Source organism: Paramisgurnus dabryanus, chromosome 15 (assembly GCF_030506205.2).
Source record: "Paramisgurnus dabryanus chromosome 15, PD_genome_1.1, whole genome shotgun sequence".
Classification (NCBI taxonomy): domain Eukaryota; kingdom Metazoa; phylum Chordata; class Actinopteri; order Cypriniformes; family Cobitidae; genus Paramisgurnus; species Paramisgurnus dabryanus.
Window position 1 is genome coordinate 21,305,791 of NC_133351.1, and position 24,728 is coordinate 21,330,518.

The following is a 24,728-nucleotide window of genomic DNA, read 5'->3' on the forward strand; positions in this document are numbered from 1 at the left end:
TGGAAAACGCGACTTCAAAACACTTTTAGAATTATTTTCAATAATCTTTTTGTGCACATTTAAATTTTAAGCAAAAAATTCTCCATCAAACATGCATACATTTATTTTTTATTTAAGATCGTAGATGTATGTATTTGTCATACAAACGTGTACTTTTGTAACAGATCTTTTGTCAAAATAAAAGTCTGCAGCCTTGTCCAAAATGACCTAATCGAATGTATCATATCACGAATGTATCACATTATCGCATCTTAGGTTGATATATTATTGTGTTTCTTAAATCAAATAGTTGTGAGCAGGATTCCTAATGTTTAACTTGACCCCGCAATGCAGTTCAGTCGCCATAATTCACAACCTTCCAGTCCTCGTGCTGTTTACCTTATTTACATTGTAGCGCAATAGGGTTGCGCAAACGCGTAGGAAGTTTCACTAAGTGAATTAGATTTGTTTATACTGATGAAAATAGGATAGCATACCGTTTAACTTAATAATAATAATTAATGTTCTCTAGAAAACGTATAAAGTTTAGTGGGATTTTAAAAAAAGCATTAACATTTTTTATTCAATTTGCTGTATTCGGTCGTTAATTTTGCTATCAACATTAAGTATATTAAAGCGCTCATATTTATTTTTATTATGATAGTCACATAGTGAAATTCGCTATCAAATTTTGTTTTGCTAAACATATTTTAAGCAGGAAGCTGATTGGATAACTGAAGTGCTCTCGTATGACTTCACTAAACTGGCAAATAACATAAACTGCATAATCAATGTAACAAATAACATATAAATAAGTGTCAACGTGTTTGAGAATAGTCGAAAAACAACCATTTAAATTGTTAAATAGCTTAACTATTGCCTAAATGTGGTGCGCGTGCACGTAATGCGCAAGCACGACACCGCGTGAGTAGCAAAGAACTCGCTGGCAGTATCCTCCTCCCACGCGCTTGGAACGTCCGTACGTTTTCACGCATGCGCGCCAGAATTTATGTCAAGGCACAAAAGTGGCGCTCTATCGTCTCCAGCTCTACTCCGGTAAGAATTTCTCTGGCGTTTTGATGCTGAACTGTGCATAATTGGCCAAAGTTTTAAGAACTATGTCCGGCGCGGAGCTTGAGCCGAGGAAAGCATCGGGGTCACCTGCGTTTGTGCATGAGGGTAATTTAACGAAGGAGAGGCTTTTTACCCCGCCTGAGATTTTCCCCCTTTCCGCCGTGGCAGGGTGCTGTTGCCTATGCTCGCGCGCATTGTTTCGTTCCCTCTCTAATGGCGGACATGAGGCAGTGCTACTCGCGGACTGAAGGGGGCAAAATTATTTTCCAATTAGCAAATATAGTTTGTTTTGTAGCTCATTAGTGTTTGTGTTTTCAGGTTTACGCGCGACTGGCTAAACTTAAAAACGTGGCATATTTATTCAAATATTTGCGACTAAACACCTATAGGCGTTATAGTTGATGTTTGATAGCTGTCCAGCGCCCCTACAGGACACCACAGGTATTGCCTTTTGATTGCTGGGGCAAACGCTCAGAGATAACTTCAATTAAATGGTCACTCAAGTGTAATAAGAGCGGGAAAGCTTAATAATTTTCTTAATAATCTAAATGGGAGTTCATAAGTATAGCTGAAACCATGTATGTGTTCAGAAGTGTGTGTTATGTCTAATAGAATAGGAACAGTCGTAATTGGTCGCTTTGTAATGTTTGAATGTAACCTCTTTCAGAGTGCTTAATTTGGAGTACCCGGATTTCTCCTCAATTTTGATTCGTGGATAACAACTTCTGACTATTTTTCGTTCACTACAATAACAATGGCGCAGTCTCGGAGGTTCTCCTCCCTCCAGTTCGCCGCTAATCCAATGGCTGCATGCACCAGAGAGGCCGGGGGTGGGAGCAGAGCAGACACATGGTCCGTGGCTTTTGCGTGAAAACCGCAGAGCTTTTTTTACGCAAAGACTCATTTGGTGTCGTTTACGAGGGTCCTTCAGTCTTGATGGTTTACGTAACAAGTTTGTATCCCAATGGACCTTGCGTTTCCTGAAAAGCCCATGAAACGGCGTGCTGACGTCGTCCTCCGGTTGCCTTGACAGCACGCGGATCGTGGTCGGGTGTGAGTGTCGATACGGAGGGTCCAGTGTCAAGGGCACGGCCTACCGGTGCCCGAGTGGTATGAATCTCCCGTGAATTACTTCATGTTTCTAACTGACATCTTAGGTGACCTGAGAATCAGAGTTGTTGGAATGGTGCATTTTAGTGACCCCGTCAAATAAATATTGGTGTTGTGAAAGCATCTAGCTTACAACGCAGACTTGGCACGTGCATGGCGCACATGCGTGTAGTTATATCACGCGTCAGTGTTGGATGATACTTTTAACACTGCATAATAGTTTTCTTTATGCTGCGTTATGTGTCATGACATCAGCCTGCGAGAAAGCCCAATGATTGTGAAGTCTTGTGAATGAAGTCTTGACTTGCTTTTGTAAAAAATTTAACTTGAGCATTTTTTACTTCATGTTTGGTATGCAGAGAAATAAATCTTGTTGCATCAGCATTAGAGTCTTGGTTTATAGGGCATTCGGTGTCAAAGTCTGAAAGTGTTCTGTAGCTCAATACATGGTCAGTTCTGCATTGCAGTCTAGAGGTTTGAAAGTCCCCAAAAAATCTAAACTGAAGGGTTTTTTGTTTTGGTGTAAAAATGATAGTCTTAAGGACACATACTAGTGTGCTCCAAAACATTGACAGTTTTTATTTGGGAGAAGGTATAAGCATTATAAATGTATTGTCTCTCACCTCTCTGCCCATATGGATCAATTATTTTTATGACATTATTCTGCACTTCAGCTTCTTATTAGACTCCAAGGCTGTGAGGTAAACAAAATGCTTTTTTTAAATTGAGAGGGGCCCCTCACTATGTCCCACCTTAACTTCCTGTTTCAGTGGAAATTACATCAGCGCCCCAAACAACCAAAAGTTTTTACATTTGGATTGGGGCATAATATATTTGCAGTCATGTTTTGCAACTTGTACTATTTTGTGTGTACTAATGCTTGCAGTTTAAAGGCTGGGCTCTGTTGCTCAGTCATCATCACAGCTTCTTCAGAGGGGTCAATAGGTTTGTGTTTTCCTGCAGTGTTTCAAAATACTTGGTATGTGCTTGTTTGCTAATAGGTCGGTTAGGTTGTAAATGTATATAGTTTTGGATTAATGCAATGATTTAATATTGATAGAGTATGCATTTAGTTAGATTGTGATTGTTGTGCTCTGCACCATTATCCTAAATGGGTCACTTGTCGATGGGGCCTTGGCCTGTTTCCTCTGGCTCAAGTTGCTATTCATTTAGCTGGCCTTGGGTTTGAGTGAATGATGTTGTTGGCTTACTATTGGTTTTATGATTTTGATGAGTAGTTTACTTCAGATCTGGTCTGCATGTTTTATGTAATCACATTTTCTAATAATGCAAAATGCATATGCAGGCATTAATCTAGACCTATCTTGTTGTTATTTGATCTTGAGGTAATCCCTTGATAATCCCCTAATCAACCACATTAAAGCGTTTTTTGCAAGGAGGAAGCCGCATATTCATAATGAGCATGTGAGATGGGGCTCCTTTGTCAAGAGACAGGATGAAAATGTGCCTTCTGTAGTACAACTGGTACTATTGCATATAATATTTATTTATTATTTGTTTTCATTAACCCATTAACTCTTTTTAAATTTTTATAATCCTAATTGATTTGTTTGTTTTGGTTCTTCAGATAACAGTGCCTTTATTATGTTGGTGTCAACAGGTGGTTGCCTAAGCAATGGATGGAGATTTGGAAGTCAGGGCAGATGTCGAGGAGGCGACCACAATCACAGGGGAGGACGAGGAGGGTCATATGGAAACCACACCCAGTACAGAGCCGACTCAATCTGTTGAAGAACAACAGACAGCACCAGACCTTCCCAAAACCTCAGAAGACAATGATGATGATGTGGTATTAGTAGAAGGGCCTCCTGCTCCCTCTCAGGGGAGAGTACTGCCCCCCAACACCTCTGATGCTAACACACCTGCAGATACCCTGACCGCTACCAAAGACTGTGCAGAGCCGGCTACCACGGCAACCGCTTCTTCCAAGGCTCCCAGTCCGCTCTCTTCTGCGGGTACAGCCACATGCACGACACCCAAGAGCCAGAGTGAGCCAATTGTGATTGACGATGAGGAGGATTCAGAGCTCAAGGGTGCCTCCTCTTCTTCCCTCTGTCCCACTGACGTCGAGGACGCTCTGAGCAGCACTGAGCCTGATTCCGAAATCAAAATCGCTAGCGTTACCACATTGGGTGCAGAGTCTTCGGCAGTTACCATGGCGATGTCAACAGGTACGCCACTGTGTGCTCAAGAGGATACAAACCTCATGATCACAAATGTGACATCACTAAAGGATGAGGGTGGGGCAGCTGCAGCCAGGTTGGATGAGGGGACTGAGAATGGGCTTCAGATCAGCAGTGCATTCAGCCTAAACCCTGAAGCCCATCAGAACCAAGGTGTTGCCAGCAGACCTTCACCCACCTTCAACCCAGGACGCATTAATGCTGCCAGCCAGCCTGTGCAGAATGGAGAAACGGGGACGCATCAGAGTTCTGGTAATTCATCTACACGATCCTGCATTGTCATCCTTCATAAAAAACATGATGTACAACCTTATATTTGTTTTTGTTTTACCGACAAAAAAATAACATTTATATTAGCTACAAAAGGATTGCACTATTATCCATAATGTATGCAGGAGTTGATACAACTAGAAAAGACGATATACTGACAGATTACTGCCCCTTTGGCTCTGTAGCTTTTAAAATATAAGACTCTGGATTGTTCTTAGAAGAATTCTTTTTAGGCAAACTCCAAGATCAATTCATGTTTAACCAGTTTCAGGCCACAAGGCCATAAGCGTTTTTGCATTGCTGTCTAGTAATAAGGTGAATCATAATGTATATGAGAGGAAACGAAATGATGAATGGTGTGTGTGAGATTAATATATTTTTTTCTGCAGATTCATGGATTTCCCAGTCGGCCTCTTTTCCTCGTAACCAGAAGCAGCCTGGAGTAGACTCGCCATCTCCTGCAGCTCCCCTCCCCAAACCACCCTGCCAGTCCTCCTCAGGGTCCCAGCAGCCACAACGCACCATGAAAGTCACGTGCGCTAACTGTAAAAAGCCTTTGAAGAAAGGCCAGACCGCGTACCAGCGCAAGGGCTCATCCCACCTTTTCTGCTCGACTACCTGCCTGTCTGCCTTCTCCCACAAACCCACCCCTAAGAAGAGTTGCACCATGTGCAAGAAGTATGAGTTTTATGAATTTCACAATATCAACCTGTGTCTGAATTTTTAGAAATGATAATCACTGGTAATAATAACACTTGACCACTTTTAATCAAAATATTGTCTTTTGTGCTTTGATTTTTCTGTCAGGGACATTACTAATATGAAAGGTGGCACCATAGTGGCCCAGGTGGATTCAAGTGAGTCATTTCAGGAGTTCTGCAGTACCGGCTGTCTGGCATCTTATGAAAACAAACAGAATCCCCAAAAGAACCAACTCAAAACGAAGTGTACCGTCTGTGGAATGCTCACAGAGGTCAGATATGCTCTGCTGTAACTTACTCAATATGTGAATTGTAAAGACGCTGGGTTAGAATACTAGGCTTTGCATTTTAGTTTAGGAGCAGGAAAGTTTTAATGACACATTTTTACATAACATGCTTGTGTGCATTGAGGTTGCAGTCCTGACTGATCTCCCTGCACAATAAGTGTGTTAACAATGTAAATAATTAGTTAAAAGTTTGTTTGAGTCAATTGCTTAGTTTGTAACATTAAAGGAAAACACCACCGATTTTCAATATTTTACCATGTTCTTACCTCATATACCGCATATTTTTTTCAATGCGTGCACTTATTTTTGTACTGCGCATTGTGATTGTTAGCTTTTAGTCTAGCTCCATTCATTTCTTAGGATCTAAACAAGGATAAATTAAGAGGCCACCAAACACTTCCATGTTTCACTATTTAAAGACTGTTACATGAGTAGTTACACAAGTAAATATGGTGGCACAAAATAAAACGTGGCGATTAAAAAAAAAAAGCGAAATGAAAATTAAGCGGAAGCACGTAGGAGGGCGGAGCCAGGCTATTGTAGATGATGAAGGATTGTCAAAATGTGTTCTCATTTATTACAATGTTTAAAGGGGACAGAGAATGAAAAACCATTTTTACCTTGTCTTTGTTGAATAATGGTAGTCTACCCACATTCACAAACATACAACAAGTGTTAGACATGCTAAACATCTCAGTCTCATAGAAATTCCTCTTTTAGAAATGTCAGCCAGAAAACTGCCCAATCTGAAAAACTGATGCTTATGACATCACAGGCATCTCACTGCCCCTCCACTTTAAAATAATTGGCTACATTTTTTGAGTGGCAGCAAAGTCAGCCAATCAGTAATGAGATTGCAAGTTAAGCCAGTAGGGGGAGCCAAATAGGTGCAAAACCACTTGTTTAAAATCCCCCACCCTAAAAGAGCTATCTGAGAGAGGTTTTTAGGAAGCTTCTAAGGCATTGCAGACCCAAACAAAAACATTTTGTCTACATGTCACATCACAGAACAAGGATAAATACTCCGTTCAATCATTCTATGTCACCTTTAATGTGAATTTATTAGTACTTTTCCATTATGGTTGTACTGGATGTTTCCAAGCATTTAGACTTGTAGCCATGGTTACTACTGTGCCTACTGTATTTTTGTGGGGTGTTAATGGTGATCACTTTGGGACGAGAATAAGAGACCATTTTCATTCTCAATTTGTTGGTTATGGTCTATGTAAATACTGTTCTTTAAATAGCTCTAGATAAACATAATACAATGCATCATTTTAATGCCCATTTGATACCTTTTACTCCAGATTCGACATGAAGTGAGCTTCAAGAACGTAACCCACAAGATCTGCAGCGATGCATGCTTCAATCGTTATCGTATGGCTAATGGGCTCATCATGAACTGCTGTGAACAGTGTGGAAATTATCTGCCCAGTCGTGCCACAGCAAATCACTTTTTACTTATTGATGGTCAGCAGAAACGTTTTTGTTGTCAGAATTGCATCAGGGACTATAAACAGGTCAGTTACTCTTATTTAAGTTCCTTGAAAGTCATTGTCAGTCAGCCATAGGCTCTATCAGTGAAAAATATCAGTGCCGAAAGATATCTCTTTAGTTTATCATAAATATCTGAATGACTCTCTTCCAATAGACTCATGGGAAGATGGTGCAGTGTAGTGGTTGCAAGGTGATGTGCAGATCAATAGATGGCACTCAGTGCATTGGGACAAATGGAGGCATGGAGACCTACTGCTCTACAGCCTGTATGACTAAGAGCAAATTTGCAGCTGCTGCACAGAGTAAGTAGATAAGCATAAGCGAATTCTGTCATTTTTACCTTGTTGGAAACTATGCAAATGTTATAATTCATTTTATTTCATTTTGTATTAATCTAATAAATTTAGCAATGTCGTTGGTAACCACAAAAACAAGAAATTACAATTATCTAACCTTTCAAAGATGAAAGCCAGAATAATAGTTTAATTTTTGCAATGGTCCTTAAATGATAAAAGCAGAGTGTACTTGCTTAACAAATTGTATCTCTGAATCAAGTGTCACACCAAGGTTTGGAAAATTATAGACGATAGGCAGGACCAGACGGAATCTGCTGAACCTTTTTGCTTTTCTATGTAATTTTTTTTTTTTAAATTGGAATTCTGCAGAATGATTTTAAATGTTTTAAAAAGGATATTAGAGAATTCAGGGCTCAAGATAATGGACTTCCCGGTGGCCCGGGGCAAGAGAGAGAGAGATGTTCAGGCCAGTAAAAAGTATTCTCTCTTGCCCGATGGGGCCATTGCTTCACCCTCAGTCACCAAAATATATTTTTGTCAATGTATATTATTTAACATCTTGGAAGCAGACATTTATTGGGTAAAACGCAATGAAATAAACAATGAAATATTTTGCACAGTTCGCTGTCAATTTACAGTTAAATCAGAAAAGTTGGGAGCCTTTTTTCATTGGAAGATGTCTGTTGTATATGTATACAGTTATATTTGCCTTATTTCTAAATATGGTCGATGGTGTAGCAGACAGTGCTCCGACATATGGTGCAGACGCACCTCTGGCAACCTAATTTCGAATCCTGGCTGGAGGTCTTTTGCTGATCCCACACCCCTCTCTCAACATTGTACTTTCCTGTCGTATTTTAATTGCTATAAAATAAAAGCAAAATGGCCCCCAAAAAACTAAAACATGTCATGGTAAATATGGGGGAAAAAACTGATAGCCATTTTGTCCTTATTTGTACCACACCGTAACATCCATAGGTTTCCACATTCTATGATTTCTGTCACATGCTTTCCAACCTATTTGATTCACGTGTCCCACAAGGAAGCTGGATGATATCAAACACTCAGAAATTTGATGATACAGATGTGTCAGAGATTTGAGAGAAGCACATGTTTGATCTTGTTTGTATTTGTAGGTACTGAGCCCTCATGTCACTTCTGTAAGAGAAATGGATTACCTCAGTATCAGGCAACTCTGCCTGAAGGGAAAGTTTTAAGTTTCTGCAGTTCACTGTGTGTCACCAAATTTCAGGTACTGACATTTCCATGTGGATGTATAGAATGGTTATGCTTTGTCATCCATTTGGCTCCTGCATGATTTTGTTTTTCTTTCATTCAGAATGCCACCATCCAAACATCAGCCAATGGGCAGCTTCCTGCTTCAGCTCCCGAGAGCATCCAGCTGAAATGTAACTACTGTCGTGGTTCCTTTAGTATGAAGCCAGAGATTCTGGAGTGGGAGGTAGATCTCAGTCATTCCCATCATCAAGATTTAAATCATAAAGGTTGTGCGTGGCAAAAAGTGTGATCATAACTGATTTCTGCAGGATAAAGTTTATCAGTTCTGCAGCAAGGCCTGTTGTGATGACTACAAGAAGCTCCATTGCATAGTGACGTTCTGCGAGTACTGTCAGGAGGAAAAGACTCTTCACGAGTCTGTCAAGTTCTCCGGAGTGAAGAGGCCTTTTTGTAGTGAAGGTCATTATTTTTTGTCTTATATTCTTGCTTTTTTCGACATGTGTAATGTCCTGTGATTAAATCTATTGCTGTTCACATCATGACCTGCTGTGATTATATCTTTAGAGTATGAGGACATTTAAGTTATATATTAATATTAATCTCAAAGTTTATTTTATTTGACCTGTTGTTTAGTGTCTCATTCTCACAATTCTTCTGCAGGCTGCAAGTTACTCTTTAAGCAGGATTTCATTAGACGTCTGGGCTTAAAGTGTGTCACGTGCAACCACTGCACTCAGATGTGCAAGAAATCTGTCACCAAACAGATAGATGGGGTCAGCAGGGACTTCTGTAGCGAGACGTGTGCTAAGAAGTTTCATGACTGGTACTACAAGGTGCGGGTGACCTTCATGCCTAATTTGATCATCTTGTTGCCATAAAATGAGATCTATTATCACAGTTAAAGGCATAAAGCAGAATGCATAAAATTATGCACTCACTAACTCGCAGCCTTTACTGTGTTCAGTAACCAGCCTCTCTTATTGTGCCTTCAAACGCCTGTGTTTCTCTGCTTTGTCCACTAGGCGGCACGCTGTGACTGCTGTAAGGTACAGGGGAACCTGCTGGAGTCTGTGCAGTGGCGTGCAGAGATGAAGCACTTCTGCGACCAGCAGTGTCTCTTGCGATTTTACTGCCAACAGAATGAACCCAACATGGCCACACAGAAAGGGCCTGAAAACATGGCTTTAGGTAAAATCCCAAAAATATGCATGTCTTGGTGGTAGCCACATGTTAAATCTAGTCATGTTTTAAAACAAAATACTGTCATATATTTACAGAGCTTAGCGGAGCAACCCAAGCATCTAAGATGGTGAGTAGGTCATTGAATGTTTCCTAGTAAGTGATCACAAAAGAAATAACAAAAAGGATATGAGCTTAAAGGGGACATATCATGAAAGTGCTATAATTGGGTCCCCAGTGCCTCTATCAAGCTAGAAAAAGAACAAGCCAGTAACTTAGTTTTAGTAAACCATTCTCTGCAAGCATGTGAAAAAATAGGTCATTGTAATTTGGCTCCCCTTGTGATATCAGAAGGGGATAATACCACCCCTTTATCTGCACTATCCAACCATGGCACCGCCATTTAGTGCAGAGATTAACTCATTTGCATTTACAAGGACACCAAAAAACGGCACATTTTTGCTCACACCTACAAAGTGGCAATTTTAACATGTATATGGTATTTTGAGTTAAAACTACACATACATGCTGTGGGGACACCAAATATTTATTTGTCATCTTAAAGTCTTGTGAAATGTCCCTTTTAAGAACATGATGCTAGCGATGCCAAGGTTATTGGTTCAAATCCCAGGATATGCAAATACTGATAACATGCACACTTAATCATGGTGGATGAAAGCATTTGCCAAATGTGGAAAATTTAATTTTTATTTAGTGTTTAAATGTTTTTATGTCTCCTGCAGTCATTTACTCAGGGGCCTGTATCGTATGCTGGAGGAGGGATCCTGAAAGATGTGAAAAATAAAGCTGTGCTTTGTAAGCCGCTCACCTTAACTAAGGCCACCTACTGCAAACCCCACATGCAGAGCAAACCACTGCAGACAGGTGAGCACCAGCGGCATTAAAAGTACAAGTTCACAGTTTATTTTGAAAAGATGGAGGTTGGCATGCTTTTTTTCTCTATCTCTCAGATGAGGCAGATCTGGAGAAATCCAGCTCAGGAAAGGAATATGTTCCTGTCCCAATACCCGTTCCCGTTTACGTCCCTGTACCCATGAACCTCTACGCTCAGGCCACACCCACTCCTATTGCAATACCTATACCGGTAAGAGGCAATTTCTCAATAAATAAAAACAACTTATTTTTATTTTGTAGAACATTATTATTGTTAGGGCTCAGGGTTGGTTAGATACTGTGACAAGATTTTAGTTTGCCTATGGCCTTTTGGTATAGTTCTTGCTGTAGTTGCTTGGCCATTACATCTTAGGGAAGCAATAAACACAATGAAGACATCATGATTTAGAAGTTTTCTGGTATTTCTGTAGTCATTATTCTGACTTATTATTGTGTCCTTTGACCTGCACATTGTCCTGTGATTAAATCTATTGCTGTTCACATCATGACCTGTTGTGATTATATCTTTAGAATATGAGGACAATGTACTCGCATAAGTTATTTATATGAAAGAATGGTTTGTAAATGATATATGATAGGAGAGCATGCACACATTAAAATGTTCCTTACTTCTCTGTGCCACATTGTGGTGACTCCAGGTGCCTGTGCCAGTGTTTCTGCCCACTACACTGGAGAACGCTGACCAAATTGTGAAGACCATCAATGAGCTGAAAGCCAAAGTGCTTCCTGACCAGCAGGACGTTGATATGATAGCAATGGATGAAATGATTGCAGAGATTGAAGATGAGAAACCAAACTGCTCGGGTAAGATCCAGTTGATACCGGCACACATCAGGTGTACTTTCTGGAACCTATTAATACGAGACCAGCACAAATGTAGTATGCTCGTGACCGCATCACCGTTTTCTATTTCTGTTTTTTTTTTAAGATATCAAATGTGAAAAGGGCAGCAGTGTAGTGAAGGTTGAAAATGTAAAGCATGAAAATGGGGGCAGCAGCAGCAGCAGTTCGGAGGAGGAAGAGGATGAGGAAGACAAGTATGAGCCAGATTTGGACCTGGAAAAAGATCTTCCACTAGGTACAGTATCTCCAAGTCGACACACACTCGCTTTATTGACCTGTCAAAATAAATTAAAATGCTCTGGGAGTCTGTGCCAAAACCTAGTGAACTGCTTTTGTTGTGACATTGCTGCCTTTTAAGATACTTTCATTCAAGTGTCCTTTGGAGGAGGTAGTTTAGTCTATTGAATAAACTATCTGATCATGTTAAAATGTTTTCCTTTCTTAATTTCTTTGAACATAAAATTTCTGTGTCCATTGATCATAAAAATTGTCTCTACTAAAGTTTTGTTGTTCTGGTTTCTTTCAGCATCAGAACCCATCCTGGTTGAGCGTCTGGATACAGATATGCTCTTTTCATTGTCTCCAGTCCTTCCGGAGGAGAAAGAAAAGACGCCTCGGCGCAGAACCAGGAGAAGGGTACAGCACAAATTCACCTCAGTAACCACACAAACAGTGCTGTCCTGTGATTAGAAAATCATTTGCTGTTCACATTCTGATGTGTAGTGATTGTTGCGTTTTCTGTATGAGGCTGACGGTTATGGTGTGTAATTTTTAGCCAAGACCACTGGTATGCTAATCTTTCTGACCTGCTGTTCCTTTAGGGCCAGAAGAGACGGCTAGTAGAGGATGAGTCTCCCTCGTCTTTGTCCACATCACCAGCAATAGAGTCTACAGCTGCAGACAGTTCATTCCCATTAAATTCCAGGTATGGCTTAAATGCTTGGAGGAGGTGGGCCATGTCTGCAGCAGCATCAGAGCCCAGCCAGTCCGCAGCATCAGAGTCCAGCGAGTCCGAAGGAAAGGAGAATCAGAAACAAGGTATTTAGTATAAATAATCTACTCACTGACATACCTTTTGGCCTTTTCACAGACAAGGCTTAGATTTAATGGCTAGTTCACCCAAAAATGAAAATTGTGTCATTTTCTCACTCTGTCGGTTTTTTACAAACCTGTATACATTTCTTTGTTTTGATAAACACGAAGGAAGATATTTTGAGGAATGTTTGTAACCAAACCGATCGTGAGCCCCAACATGAGAGTAAGCAAATGATGAATTTTCATCCCTTTAAACCAGGAGTAAACCTTAAAGTCACCATGAAACGGAAGTATCGATCACCTAATTTTCCCTGTGGTAATGTATATTCAATTGAACCGGCTTCTGAAATGAAATAAGGCAGGGCTGGATTAGATTTGTCCATCGAGATCTGATTGGATCGTTTGAAGTTGGGTCGTGTTGCTACTTGCCAATCGCAGCGATCTTCTCTCAGACCCTGCACACCTGCCATATGACCGGAAGTAAAGCGAGATCGTTTTAAGGAGATTTGCATTTTTGATTAAGATTTTAACTCTTTCACCGCCAGCGTTTTTTAAAAAAGTTGCCAGCCAGCGCAAGTGTTTTTCATGATTTTCACCAAAGTTTAATGCCTTCCAAAAAATGTTCTTCTTTAAATGTATAAACATACAATGTACCAAATGAAAGAACAGACCCTCTGCTTTCAAACAAAAACAACTGTTTCATCCTACCTTTAGTGGTTCTTTTGTAATCAGCTTTTGAATATGGGTAGGTTTCTGCAAAAACACCACATTTTGAGCAAAAAGCAGAGATAATTCAATTTTTGTGACGGACTTTTTATAGAGATCCCATTCAGAGCGATCTTTAAAACAGACACGGACATGCTGCCGCTTGCCATAGGGCAAATCTTCCGGGTTTAAAAAGTTGCGCCACCTGGTGGATAATAGCGGTATTGCGGAAAGACGGAAAATCTCGTCATTGGCGGGGAAGCGTTTTCTCTTAATTGACGAGATATCTCGTCAATGGCGGTGAAAGAGTTAAGGGCACATGAATTGTTTAAACATAATGAAGCTCACAGATAAGTCATTTGTAAAAGAAAACCCCACAATATTACAAAAAAATTACAGTTTTTCATTTTATTTTTGTGGCAACTTTATTTTAGGACTATTAATTAGCTTTTATAAATGTGGCATTGAAACAATGGCAAAGATGTATTTAATGATGTCAGTGCAATATAAATTGAGTTAAGATGGCTCAAACTTGTTTTTCAGTCTGGGACTATGCTTAACTCTTTCCCCGCCATTGACGAGATATCTCGTCAATTAAGAGAAAACGCTTCCCCGCCAATGACGAGATTTTCCGTCTTTCCGCAATACCGCTATTATCCACCAGGTGGCGCCCTTCCGGAATTTTTTAAAACCGGAAGTATTGCCCTATGGCAAGCTGCTGCATGTCCGTGTCTGTTTTAAAGATCGCTCTGGATGGGATCTCTATGAAAAGTCCGTCACAAAAATTGAATTATTTTTGCTTTTTGCTCAAAATATGGTGTTTTTGCAAAAACCTACCAATATTCAAAAGCTGATTGCAAAAGAACCACTAAAGGTAGGATGAAACTTTTTTTTTTTGTTTGAAACAGAGGGTCTGTTCTTTCATTTGGTATATTGTATGTTTATTTATTTAAAGAAGAACATTTTCTGGAAGGCATTAAACTTTGGTGAAAATCATGAAAAACGCTGGCGCTGGCTGGCAACTTTTTTTAAAAACGCTGGCGGTGAAAGAGTTAACATCCCTCTGTAGTCGATCATTTTATCACTTAAAACTTATCTTTGAGCATCATAGTAGCATAAGAAAAACATTTTCTGTGACAGTCATTTCTTCATGCTATACAAAAGCTTGAATGTAAAATCTACACCCTTGCCTTATTTAGTATATGGGGATCTATCAATTGCACAGCTTGGACCATAGATAAATGTTTAAATGGATGCTACATTTGGCACTTTTAGACACATAAGTGCTAAGTCCGGTTTCACATAATGCATACTTGAACTCTGTGTTTGTGTACTTTTTTTAGCGCTTACAGGTTAGAGGATTCACGCTGCATGTGTGAGCGGCACAGAAGCAGAACTAAAGCAGCTGTGTTGCAGTCGTTTCAGTGCCGACTCTATGTGGCATCCATACATCATATCTAACTCGAACTACTGATCCACGTTCAACTGTGTTGATGTTAATGGTTACATGTTTGTGACGTAGAAAACCAAAGCGATTTCAAACCGTAGGAAAACTCCAATTTTATGGAGAAAATACTCCGCAATGGTGTTGAATTATAAATGTGCACATGGTTTGTGTTAAAGCATATTATAAACACTACATAGACATATAAACAAAAATAAGAACTTGATTTTCACCACAGGGGAACTTTTTAAGCTTTGTCTGTGAAACTGGGCCTTTAACTTTGTGTTTGTTTGTTTTGATCCATCTGGCTTTACAGTTTCAGGTCTGTTTAGAAGATTCGGCTTGGTTTAAAGTGCTCAGTGATTATAACTTTATTGCTGTTCACATTCTGAAACATTTTTGTTGATAGTTTTAAGTTATGAGAGCACACGTTCAATATTTTTATTGTTTATGTCTGCAGTGATGATTGGATCACTCTAGTATAAGCTCACATGTTTGTACTTTGCTTAAAATAAGCAAGTGCCTTACAGAAGCCCTTAAGGTGAGCACTTAAAAATGTTCTCAGCACTGATGTTGAACTGAAGTATTTGTGTTTCTCCTGACAGTTCGTTTAAAAGGCAGTCTTCTGTCTCTGAGCCCGGCAGAGCTAAATCAGTCTTTATCAAGCTTCATCAAAGAAGTGCGTCGACCCAATGGCGAGCGCTATGCCCCAGACAGCATCCTGTACCTGTGTCTCAGCATTCAGAAGGTGAGATGATCACTGGGATGGGTTAAATGCAGAGGTCATATTTCGAGAGTGAGCTACCATACATGACAAAACATGTCACACTCACTTGTTCAATGTTTTACATATTACTTGCTTTTTAATTTAAAGTTTGAGGTTGACTGTGCAGGTTAGGATTGAACAATTCTGCACATTAGGATCAAGTGTCCGATGATTATAACATTTGCTGTTCACATTCTGAAATATGGTGTTGACACTCTTATTATGAGGACACGTCAGAGAGCGCTGTACTGTACCTGGTCTTTTATTCAAGTTAGGCATCTTGATTTGCACTGGCTTTGTTTTTCTCTTTAATTTGTTGGTGTTTTGTAGCATTTGCAGAAGAAGGGACGGACAGATGACCTGTTTGGTGATCCGCCGTACGACATGTTTGGGGAAGAATTGAACAAGATTCTCAAAGACTGGCAGCCCAGCGTTCTTCCTGATGGTAGGTGCAACCCTTGAAAGATGCCAGTTTGTAATATAGAAGTGTCCTGTGATTATAACTTGCTGTTCACATCCTGAAATATGGTGTTGACTCAATCCAACTATGAGGACACAGTAAACCGATTGATGCGTAGTTACATTTAAAGGAATTGTTCATCTAAAAATGATAGCGCTGTCATCAGTGTTGTATGAATTTTCAAATCCGTTTTGCACTTGGGTGATTCTCACGAAAACTTGGTTTGAAAAATGTCAAGCATGAAAATGTAAAAATTGCTTAAATTTACTTTTTTTCACACCAGACATTAGAAAAAAAGTCTGGAGTATATGGGAACATTAATTTAAAAACGTTTACTTATCATTTAACACTTTTTGTAACATAATTTCAAAAGTAAGTCCTAAAAAATCTCATTACCGCAACAGTCAGAAAACATCAACACTGTTAGAAAAGCTAATATAATTTCACATTTTTAAAAATGGATTATTAATAGTCATGCACAGTAAATTGAAATTCTGAAATAATATTTATTTTAAATTTAACGTTTTTTTTATTTTGTTTTATTTAGCTCATATACCGCAACACCTTCCACAATTTGCAACTATTTTTTTTTTATATTTCGAAGAAACCTGACACATTTTCAAAATGACATGACAAACCTGAAAGAACATAATGTGGAGATTCTGCACATGCGTTTAAAATCAAAGTATTATGCTTCTATTAATGAAATTAACATTTAATAAGTATCTGTTGCGGTAATGATACATAGGTTTCGGAAATGAGGTTAATTATTTCGGTAATGAGAATACATATACTAGCCTGAGATTTTGTTAAAAACAAATTATAAAGTAGAAAAAACTGATAATATTTACAGCATCATGCGTTGAAGTTCAAAACTGTTTTATTGTGTAGTCTTTGAAAAAAATATTATAGAAAAAACATGAGAACAGGAAGGCCTATATTAATATCCCTTTGTGTCATATTTAAGTCCCCATTTATGCATTTAACATACTGAAATAAGATGGTCTTGATGACATATGCTGCCTACAAATGCGAGCTCTGAAGGCTGCAGCCAATGTCAGCTGGATATCAAAAAACATTTGTGTAAATAAGATGAAAAATATTTCCTTGCTGGATATGATTTGGTCTTCTGACCTTTTATCATTCTGTATCTGTTTCCATTAATACGCGAGAGAGAGGCTGTGTCCGAAAGCTTAGACAGCTGACTTGTTGACTCGCTGCCTTATGAGACAATGACAATGAGAAATGCTTTAGGACAGACTTCAAAGGCAGCAAAATTGAATTCAGGTTAAAATGTAAGCAGCCCTCTCTATGTTCCGTGATGTCGCAAATTTGCTTGTGGTGCAGAGGTCTGATGGACCCACTCTGTGTGCTCTGCTTGGGGCTTCTCCACCTAAAGGCGGCAATTGTTGGCTCAGGGTGTCCCTTATTGTGAGGATCTCCCGATGAAGGTGCTCAGGACCCGGCTCAACATCGCCCTTTGATGTTTCTTACTGCAGTGTCCCACTGCCGGCAAATAGCCGCAGGTGGTTGTCCTCCCCTCTCTCACCACTTCAGTTTGTCGCCGAGAGCCTGTGTCCTGAACCGGGAGCCGCCAGGTCTGTTTCCTTTGGGTTTCCAGCGGAGGAAGATGAGATGTCTCTGAGAGCGTTGGACGGAGACTGGGACCAGGCTCCACGTGGTGCATCAGCCACACAGCCCTCCTTCTACAAGGAACTGGTGCGCATTCTCTTCAAAGCCTTGCAGGACTTGGAGATTGAGTGGAGCACCCCACAAGATCCCCAGAGAAGCAAGCTTGACTTTTGTTTTCTTCACTCGGGCCGCCCCGCTGCCGCTCGGAGAAAAGTCACCAAAGCGTGGGCTACCCCTCCCCCCATTTTTTTTCTTAGGTAGGCTACCTGTGTATTCCCCCCATCAAGGACGCTGTGGCTGCTCACCTCTGCCCCTTGTCCACTTCCTTGGATGGTGTGGCACAGCTTTGAGGATAGTGAAGCCTCATGACAGCACACCTGTCCGAAAAAGCATACCCGCGCCGGGAGAGGCTCTGTCTGCATTGCACACTATGGCGATCCTACAGATCTTTTAGGCGCAGGTGCTTAAGGCTCTGGATGAAGGCAGCACGGATCTAAATACCTTCAGGGATCTGAGGATGGCTACGAATTTCACGCTAAGGGCCACGAAGACCACTCATGGTGCTCATGCACAGTCACGCCCGTTTCTCTATCCGGCCTGTTTGGGGACACGGTGGCCACAATCACGGAGCATTTCTCGGAAGCGGTGAAAAGCTCTAAGGCTATGAGCCACTTCCTACCTCACCACCCTGTGTCTCATGGACCAGAACCGGTGGTGCATCGCAAGAGTCCCTGGCACAAATCCTCCAGTATATGATGCAAGAAACCGGGTCCTGGGGGACTGCCGTCCGGAACGAAGCCGTGTTCCTGACAAGAGTGCTGTGAAGAAGAGAACGCTGAGCGGCGGAAAAGAATGAGAGTCTCGTTGGATGTCCCCTGGCTGTTGCGGGCGACGCAGGGACTTTATGTTGAAATGTTTGTCTGTTAAATGTAATAAAGATTGTTATTTTGTCAAAAACAGAGCATTCTTCTCTTCAGTTGGTTTTGTGTTGCTCGCCTCAGGGCCCGTCCTCACATAAGCGTCTACAACACGCCCCCCCCCCCCCCACTCTCGAACACAACCCACATGCTGCGAAGACAGCGGAAAGGGTTAATGCACAGTCCTAATGAATTGTGCAAAAACCCGCTTTCTGTAACAGCGCTGGGCGCTTATAGGCCATCCTCTCTGGTGTCTGTGACTCACGCACTGCGCAGAAAGGAGGTAGTCTCCCTTTGTCCCTCGCCCCCACGCAGCAATCTGACGCTGCAGACAGCGCGCGTTGTGCGGTCGCAGGGAGCTGAGATGCAGGCACACATGGGATCCAACTTTGTGGATCTTGTGAAGCAACTGCTGTTGCAGCGCCTAGACGCGTGGCGTGCCATCGCTAGGTTGTCTTTGATACCTGAAAGTGGAAAGAAAGCATTACATTAAATTAGCATGTCTCACAACATTGGAAGAAAAAAATGTATGTACACATCATAATATATTATAGACTTGTTGCGTTGTGTTGTGTGTGTGTGTGCCATGTACATTTCCTAACACTGTAGTGTGTTTTTTGCTAAATACACCTGCTAGTAATATCTCCAAACCTAACCTCTTTCTCTCCTTCCTTCTGTGCTCCTCGAGCCATTCTGGGTTGTTGTAAAGTTTCTCCCTGAACTTTGTCAAACTGGCCTTTGCTTAAGTTTTTTTCTCACTTGCTGATTGTCTACAATGAAGCATCATAAAGCAAAATATCAACAGTTATTACATTTTAAATTTGTATTTAATTCATAAGATATATTTAAAAGTAATAAACAATATGCTTAAATTCTCATTTCCGAAACAGAAGTTCTCTTTACCGCAACTGCTATTAAATAATTGCGGTATATGAGAATGGTGTTGCGGAGGATGAGGTACCCCAGTATGTTTTGCTAAAAATAGAGAAGCCATGAAGGCTTTGCTCATTTTTTATTCAGTGCATATAATTAGACTTTAATAAAGAACATTTTCATAAAAAAATTGTAAATCAAAAATTTTTCGCAATGTAGAAAACTACCTGTTTCGGTAATGATAATCAAAATTTTGTGTAAGCATTCTGACAAGAGAATATTTCAAATTTAACTGGAAAGATATAAAGAGATGATCTTACCTGGTAGCCATCTTGAAGTAACTGGTCCATGTGCTTGGTCACTCAAAATCAAACTTTATTAAAATTATGTATGTGTGCTTAAACTGTTCTCAAAAAGTGTTGCGGAGGATGAGAACATCAGGCACGGACACAACATTTTCCTAATTTTTCTTCATTATTATTATACATGAATATTCAGTAAATTATTTTTCTGTCATCTAAAGTAGTCTAGCAAAACATCAATTTATTTTTTTTCTAAATATTTTTGTGTTAATTTGTTTAAATTACAACATAACGCATGTTCAAACATAGCCGGACGCATTGCGGTAATGAGAATTTAAGCAGAAAATTAGATAAAATTGACAAATTGTATATTCTTATGTTAAAATCACACATTGTGCAAGCTAGAACACAGTATTGTGTTAATTCTGATGCTTTTTAATATTACTATATTACACATTTTATAGCTAAAATCATTAGTGCCGTGGTGTTCCAATGGTTTCGTGAGAATCACCCACTTAGGGTTGTCTGTTATCATCATCATCATCATCATCATCATTGATACAGTGTTAGGGACATGTTGTCTTGTGTTAAGGTTCTCAGTGGGGCCGTGTTGAAGAGCAGTGTCTATGGAGCAGCGGGCAGCTTGGAGAGCAGACGCCCTCCGTCCTACTCCGATCTGTCCTCTATCTCAACACTAAATACTTTGGACTCCGAACCGTCGAACAGCACTTACGCCTCTCCTTTGGGAATGTCTACGGCCCAAGCAGTTCCAAACCACACAGCCACGACACCAACGTGTGCATACGCATCCCATCCATCTCACATGAGTCGAACGGTGCGTTAACAGCATTATCAAATCATTGTTTTTATATATGCTATTGTCAGTTTTCTATTGTATTATACACCTTTTTAAATCATGCCTTATGCACCAATGAGTGTTTCGCTGTTTGGTGTCAAGGTATTTTTGTCTTGTTCCAGATGCTAAAACATGTCTATCGTTTTACACAGAGCACACAGAAAGTAAAAGACGGCGTAAAGATGACTGTGACTCAAACTTTGAGGCGGACAGTGCTTCGGGAGATTCTGATCGCTGTCCTGTTAAGAAACACGAGTGCCGACTGTATGAGCTTTATTTATCGAAGTGGTGAGTTTGAGAATTGAACATTGCTGTTATGGAGTGATTACACTTCATGTATATAAAGATGGTATGCTATTGTGGTATTTAGAATGTAGAGGTCAAATATAAACATGAAAACATTTTTAATGATAAAACGCTAACGTACAAAACTATGATTATAAATAGTTTGGCAGTTAAACGCACCGTTTTCAGTAAGAGACCAAACAAGCTCTTCAAACACTGGCAAACAAGTATTTTTTTTTTGTAGTAGTAGTAGTACCAACACATTGGTAGAATTTAATGTCTGGTAAATAGTTTGTAACATTGTGAAAACACAAATGTCCAGTGATTATAACGATTGCTGTTCACATTCTGAAAAATGATGTTGACTCAATCCAACTATGAGGACATTTCAACACAAACTTAATTGATTTGATAAGCTGTTTAAAAAGTTTGTTTTTAAGCTAGTTATCCCCCGTTTTGTGTATGCCTGGGGGGGTATTTAAATGAGCAAAATTGAGACGTCACAATATATGACCAGCAAGAAATAACTGAGACATTGAAATAGCTGCTAATTGTAGACCAAATATAGTCTGGCTATGAGTAACCCCTCTTTTACCCTAAATAACCTTAAATTTGGTTACATGGGAACTTGAGAGATGGGGTACAATATTTTATCATTTAAGCAAAGTCAACAGGTGTTTAGGGTGTTTGCTTTCATTTCTTTTACATATATGCATCATTTATTCTTGGGCTATGGTTAGACATCTATTAGACTTTCGCTGACAACACACATTTTGCCTTTTTTTAGCCAAAATTGCTTGCAGGACAAAAGCGTAAATGGGTTTGTTTGACTTTGAGGTGTTGCAAGAACCGACAGGTAGATACAGAGAAACCATACAGAGGGATCTGCCTTTGAAATGCTCTCACGCTTTTTCTTGTCGTCATCCTCCTGTCAGTCTATGAGGCACCACAAAGTCGAACACACCTAAAAAGTCGGCTTTGAGATTTGAGCTGCAACTTTGCAGAAGCTTTGAAGGAATAGTCTACCCTTTTGCCAAATTAAACTGTTATTACCTCAACTTAGACTAATTAAAACATATCTATCTTTTTTCAATGCGTGCACTGTACAGCGCGTCGTGAATGTGTTAGCATTTAGCCTAGTCCCATTCATTCCTATGGTACCAAACAGGGAAGCCACCAAACACTTCCGTGTTTTCCTTATTTAAAGACTGTTACATGAGGAGTTATAGCAGTAAGTATGGTGCCACAAAACAAAACGTTTTTTTTGGTACCATAATAATGAATGGGGCTAGGCTAAATGCAAACACATTCACAACGCGCTGTACAGTGCACGCATTGAAAAAAGATAGGTATGTATTAATTCGTCTAGGTTGAGGTAATAACATAGTTTAATATGGCAAATGGGTAGACTATTCCTTTAACAACAACATTACAAACTAACTAAAACAGGACCCCTTGATTATCAACCATTTAAATATGATTAAGGTTTTTTTAGCATATTGCTTTAAAGTGTACATCAAAGTTACTATGTTGCTAGTAGTGATTAGGGATGCTCGATTAGGCTTTTTGCAGCCGATTTTTTGTTGTTTTTGTCTTCGTGATCTTCCGATACCAATGCAGATACATATTCGCCGAGCTAATATGCAAGCTCTTTGACTGCTTGTGTAGGGTGTATGCGAACAAGAGCAGCTGTAAGAAAAAAGAAAGTTTAAACTTTCAAAACTTTAAAACGCATGCAAATAATAAACTTTCGGGATGAGAATGCAATTGTTCGTAATAGATGTGTGTTGTATACGCTGTTTGATAGGTATGTGAAGACGCGTTGCGTTGTAAGGGCCGTAGCGCGTGCTCTTAGAAATACACATCTCTGTAAAGGCAAAAAGAAAATATTCAAATCTGCACGTCGCACATCAGCAACGGGTTATAAAAGTCCTCGCACTGCGTAAACATGGTTTCTAATTGCATCCACATTCTGGAGTACCGCTACTGATCTGCGGCCAATTGATCGGAGCATCCGCAGTAGTGATAAACCGATATATTGCAGTGGCCGGTATTTGGATTTTATTTTTAATTGGCCAATAAATCTTTCTGTCCCTTAATTTAGTTGTTCCTAATACAAAACTACTCAATGTAAAGCTAGCATTTGGCTTTATTCACTTTTTATGTGCATGACGTAGAGGGCTGGGTATTTGGCAAGGGCCTCACGGTACGGTGCATATCACGATACATTGCCCATGATGCAGTGTATCACTGTACGGTACAATACGTTACATGTTGCAATACACTGTAATACTTTTTCTTTTTTCATATAAAAAATGCAAAAAATAGAGCTAACTTAAAAAACAAAGGTGCTTCCACGCGTCGACTTTGAAAGCTGCAGGTGTTTTAAAATGTTTTGCCATTTTCTCACTCCCGATTACTTCTGAGACATTGGCTGAATGGCCGTATATGACAGACAACTGGACAGCGACAATTTTCTGCACAATAAATTTTCATCTTGTTTTTAAAAAATATTTTTTTTTGTCTCCCATTTACTGTAATTCCATTTGTTAGATCGGTCTCATACTGGCCAATCTGCCACACATTGCTTTTTCAAAAACTGCATCGTCCATTAAAAATCTAAATCTGTCAACCACTTGTTGCTAGGCAACCATAAATGGCCTACAATTAGGCTAACCACCATTACTTGAAATCCATAATTTAATATTTTTTTTTGCTGGCAATTTATCTTTTATTGCTATTATGTCTCGTTTACTAAAGCAGCATTTTTTTGTATTGTGCTTTTATACACATAATCACATTCTTCTACCTGACCTCTGTCTTTCGCTCTCTCTCCAGCCCAGAGTCTGTGAGGCAGAGGACAGATTTTTTTTACATGAAGCCCGAAGACTCTGTTTCCTTGGACAGTCCGCTGTGGTTCAGCTCGACTCCTCTAGAGAAGAGTGCGCTGGCCCGGCTCTTGACTCAAATGTTGCTGGTCAGAGAGATTTATAAAGAGAACCAGCATGAAGAGGACGGAGTCTAGATGCCTGTGCACTGAGAACTTCTAACTATGCTATCAATACACCCTGTGCATCACAGACAAGCTGCTTTTCAAGTCACACCCTGTCACTCTCCCTTTAAACACACTGATCCCGGTACAGCTATGAGATGATGTGCGGATGGATATTATGGTGGGATTATGCTGATTCAAATCAGTCTTCCCAGAGGACCCTGACTCTGATAGGACTAGAGGTTTTCCAGAAACGTCACCTACAGGATGCTGCTCTCTGTCTTTTGTTTAGTTTTTGTTTTTTTTAAATCCGTTATAAACTTTAGTTTATGTAGCATTTCTTGTGAGGCCGCTGTGGTCTGTAAATATTTCTGAGCAAAGTCTGTTAGCAGGACGGTGGGGGAAGTAAAGAAGTTGAGGATTGTCTTTATCCCCGCTAACTTGGACCCAACAAAGCCTTCGGAAGATAAAATGTATTTATTGCTGTTGATGGTCGTGTCAAGAGAGAGTCTGTGATTTTCTAACAGGAGGGCAGGGTGTGTGCTGGACGCTGTGCCATGTGTGCAATTTCTCTGGCCTTCCATAAGAGCATTAAACTTGCTGCAGCCCCAGACCTCTTCTTGGAGTGTGTGCGTGCACTTGTGTGTCTTTCACCTTTTGTTGTGTTGTATTGTTTTGGAGTAGATTAACCAAACGCAGCCAATACTTAACTGGTATTGTACCTGTAAGTGTGAAACTATTCCTTAGAACAATCAATGATCTGAAATTGAACCTTAAATTTTATCCTCAGCATTGTGCTGAATACAGGGATAAACTGAGACATATTGTCAATGTTTTAAAACCATATGACTTGTTCTGGTTTCTAGG

At 40.0% G+C, this 24,728-nt stretch overlaps 1 protein-coding gene and 1 non-coding gene across 2 annotated transcripts; both read left to right on the top strand.

Moving 5' to 3' along the window:
• The first annotated feature begins 894 nt into the window (after positions 1-894).
• On the top strand, positions 895-24,481 carry zmym2 (zinc finger, MYM-type 2). The gene is made up of 23 exons (XM_065248957.1): positions 895-1,035; positions 3,785-4,619; positions 5,027-5,315; positions 5,445-5,610; positions 6,933-7,145; positions 7,277-7,424; positions 8,555-8,670; positions 8,758-8,880; positions 8,966-9,116; positions 9,318-9,490; positions 9,680-9,845; positions 9,935-9,966; positions 10,580-10,721; positions 10,808-10,941; positions 11,390-11,555; positions 11,680-11,829; positions 12,121-12,230; positions 12,416-12,632; positions 15,384-15,526; positions 15,875-15,989; positions 20,321-20,563; positions 20,737-20,872; positions 23,708-24,481. The coding sequence occupies exons 2-23, from the start codon at positions 3,800-3,802 to the stop codon at positions 23,892-23,894; spliced, it is 4,140 nt and encodes a 1,379-aa protein (XP_065105029.1). The 5' UTR covers positions 895-1,035; positions 3,785-3,799; the 3' UTR covers positions 23,895-24,481.
• On the top strand, positions 15,132-15,205 carry LOC135731114 (small nucleolar RNA U54). The gene has a single exon (XR_010526192.1). It is a non-coding gene; the product is annotated as a small nucleolar RNA U54 (small nucleolar RNA).
• Positions 24,482-24,728: the final 247 nt, after the last annotated feature.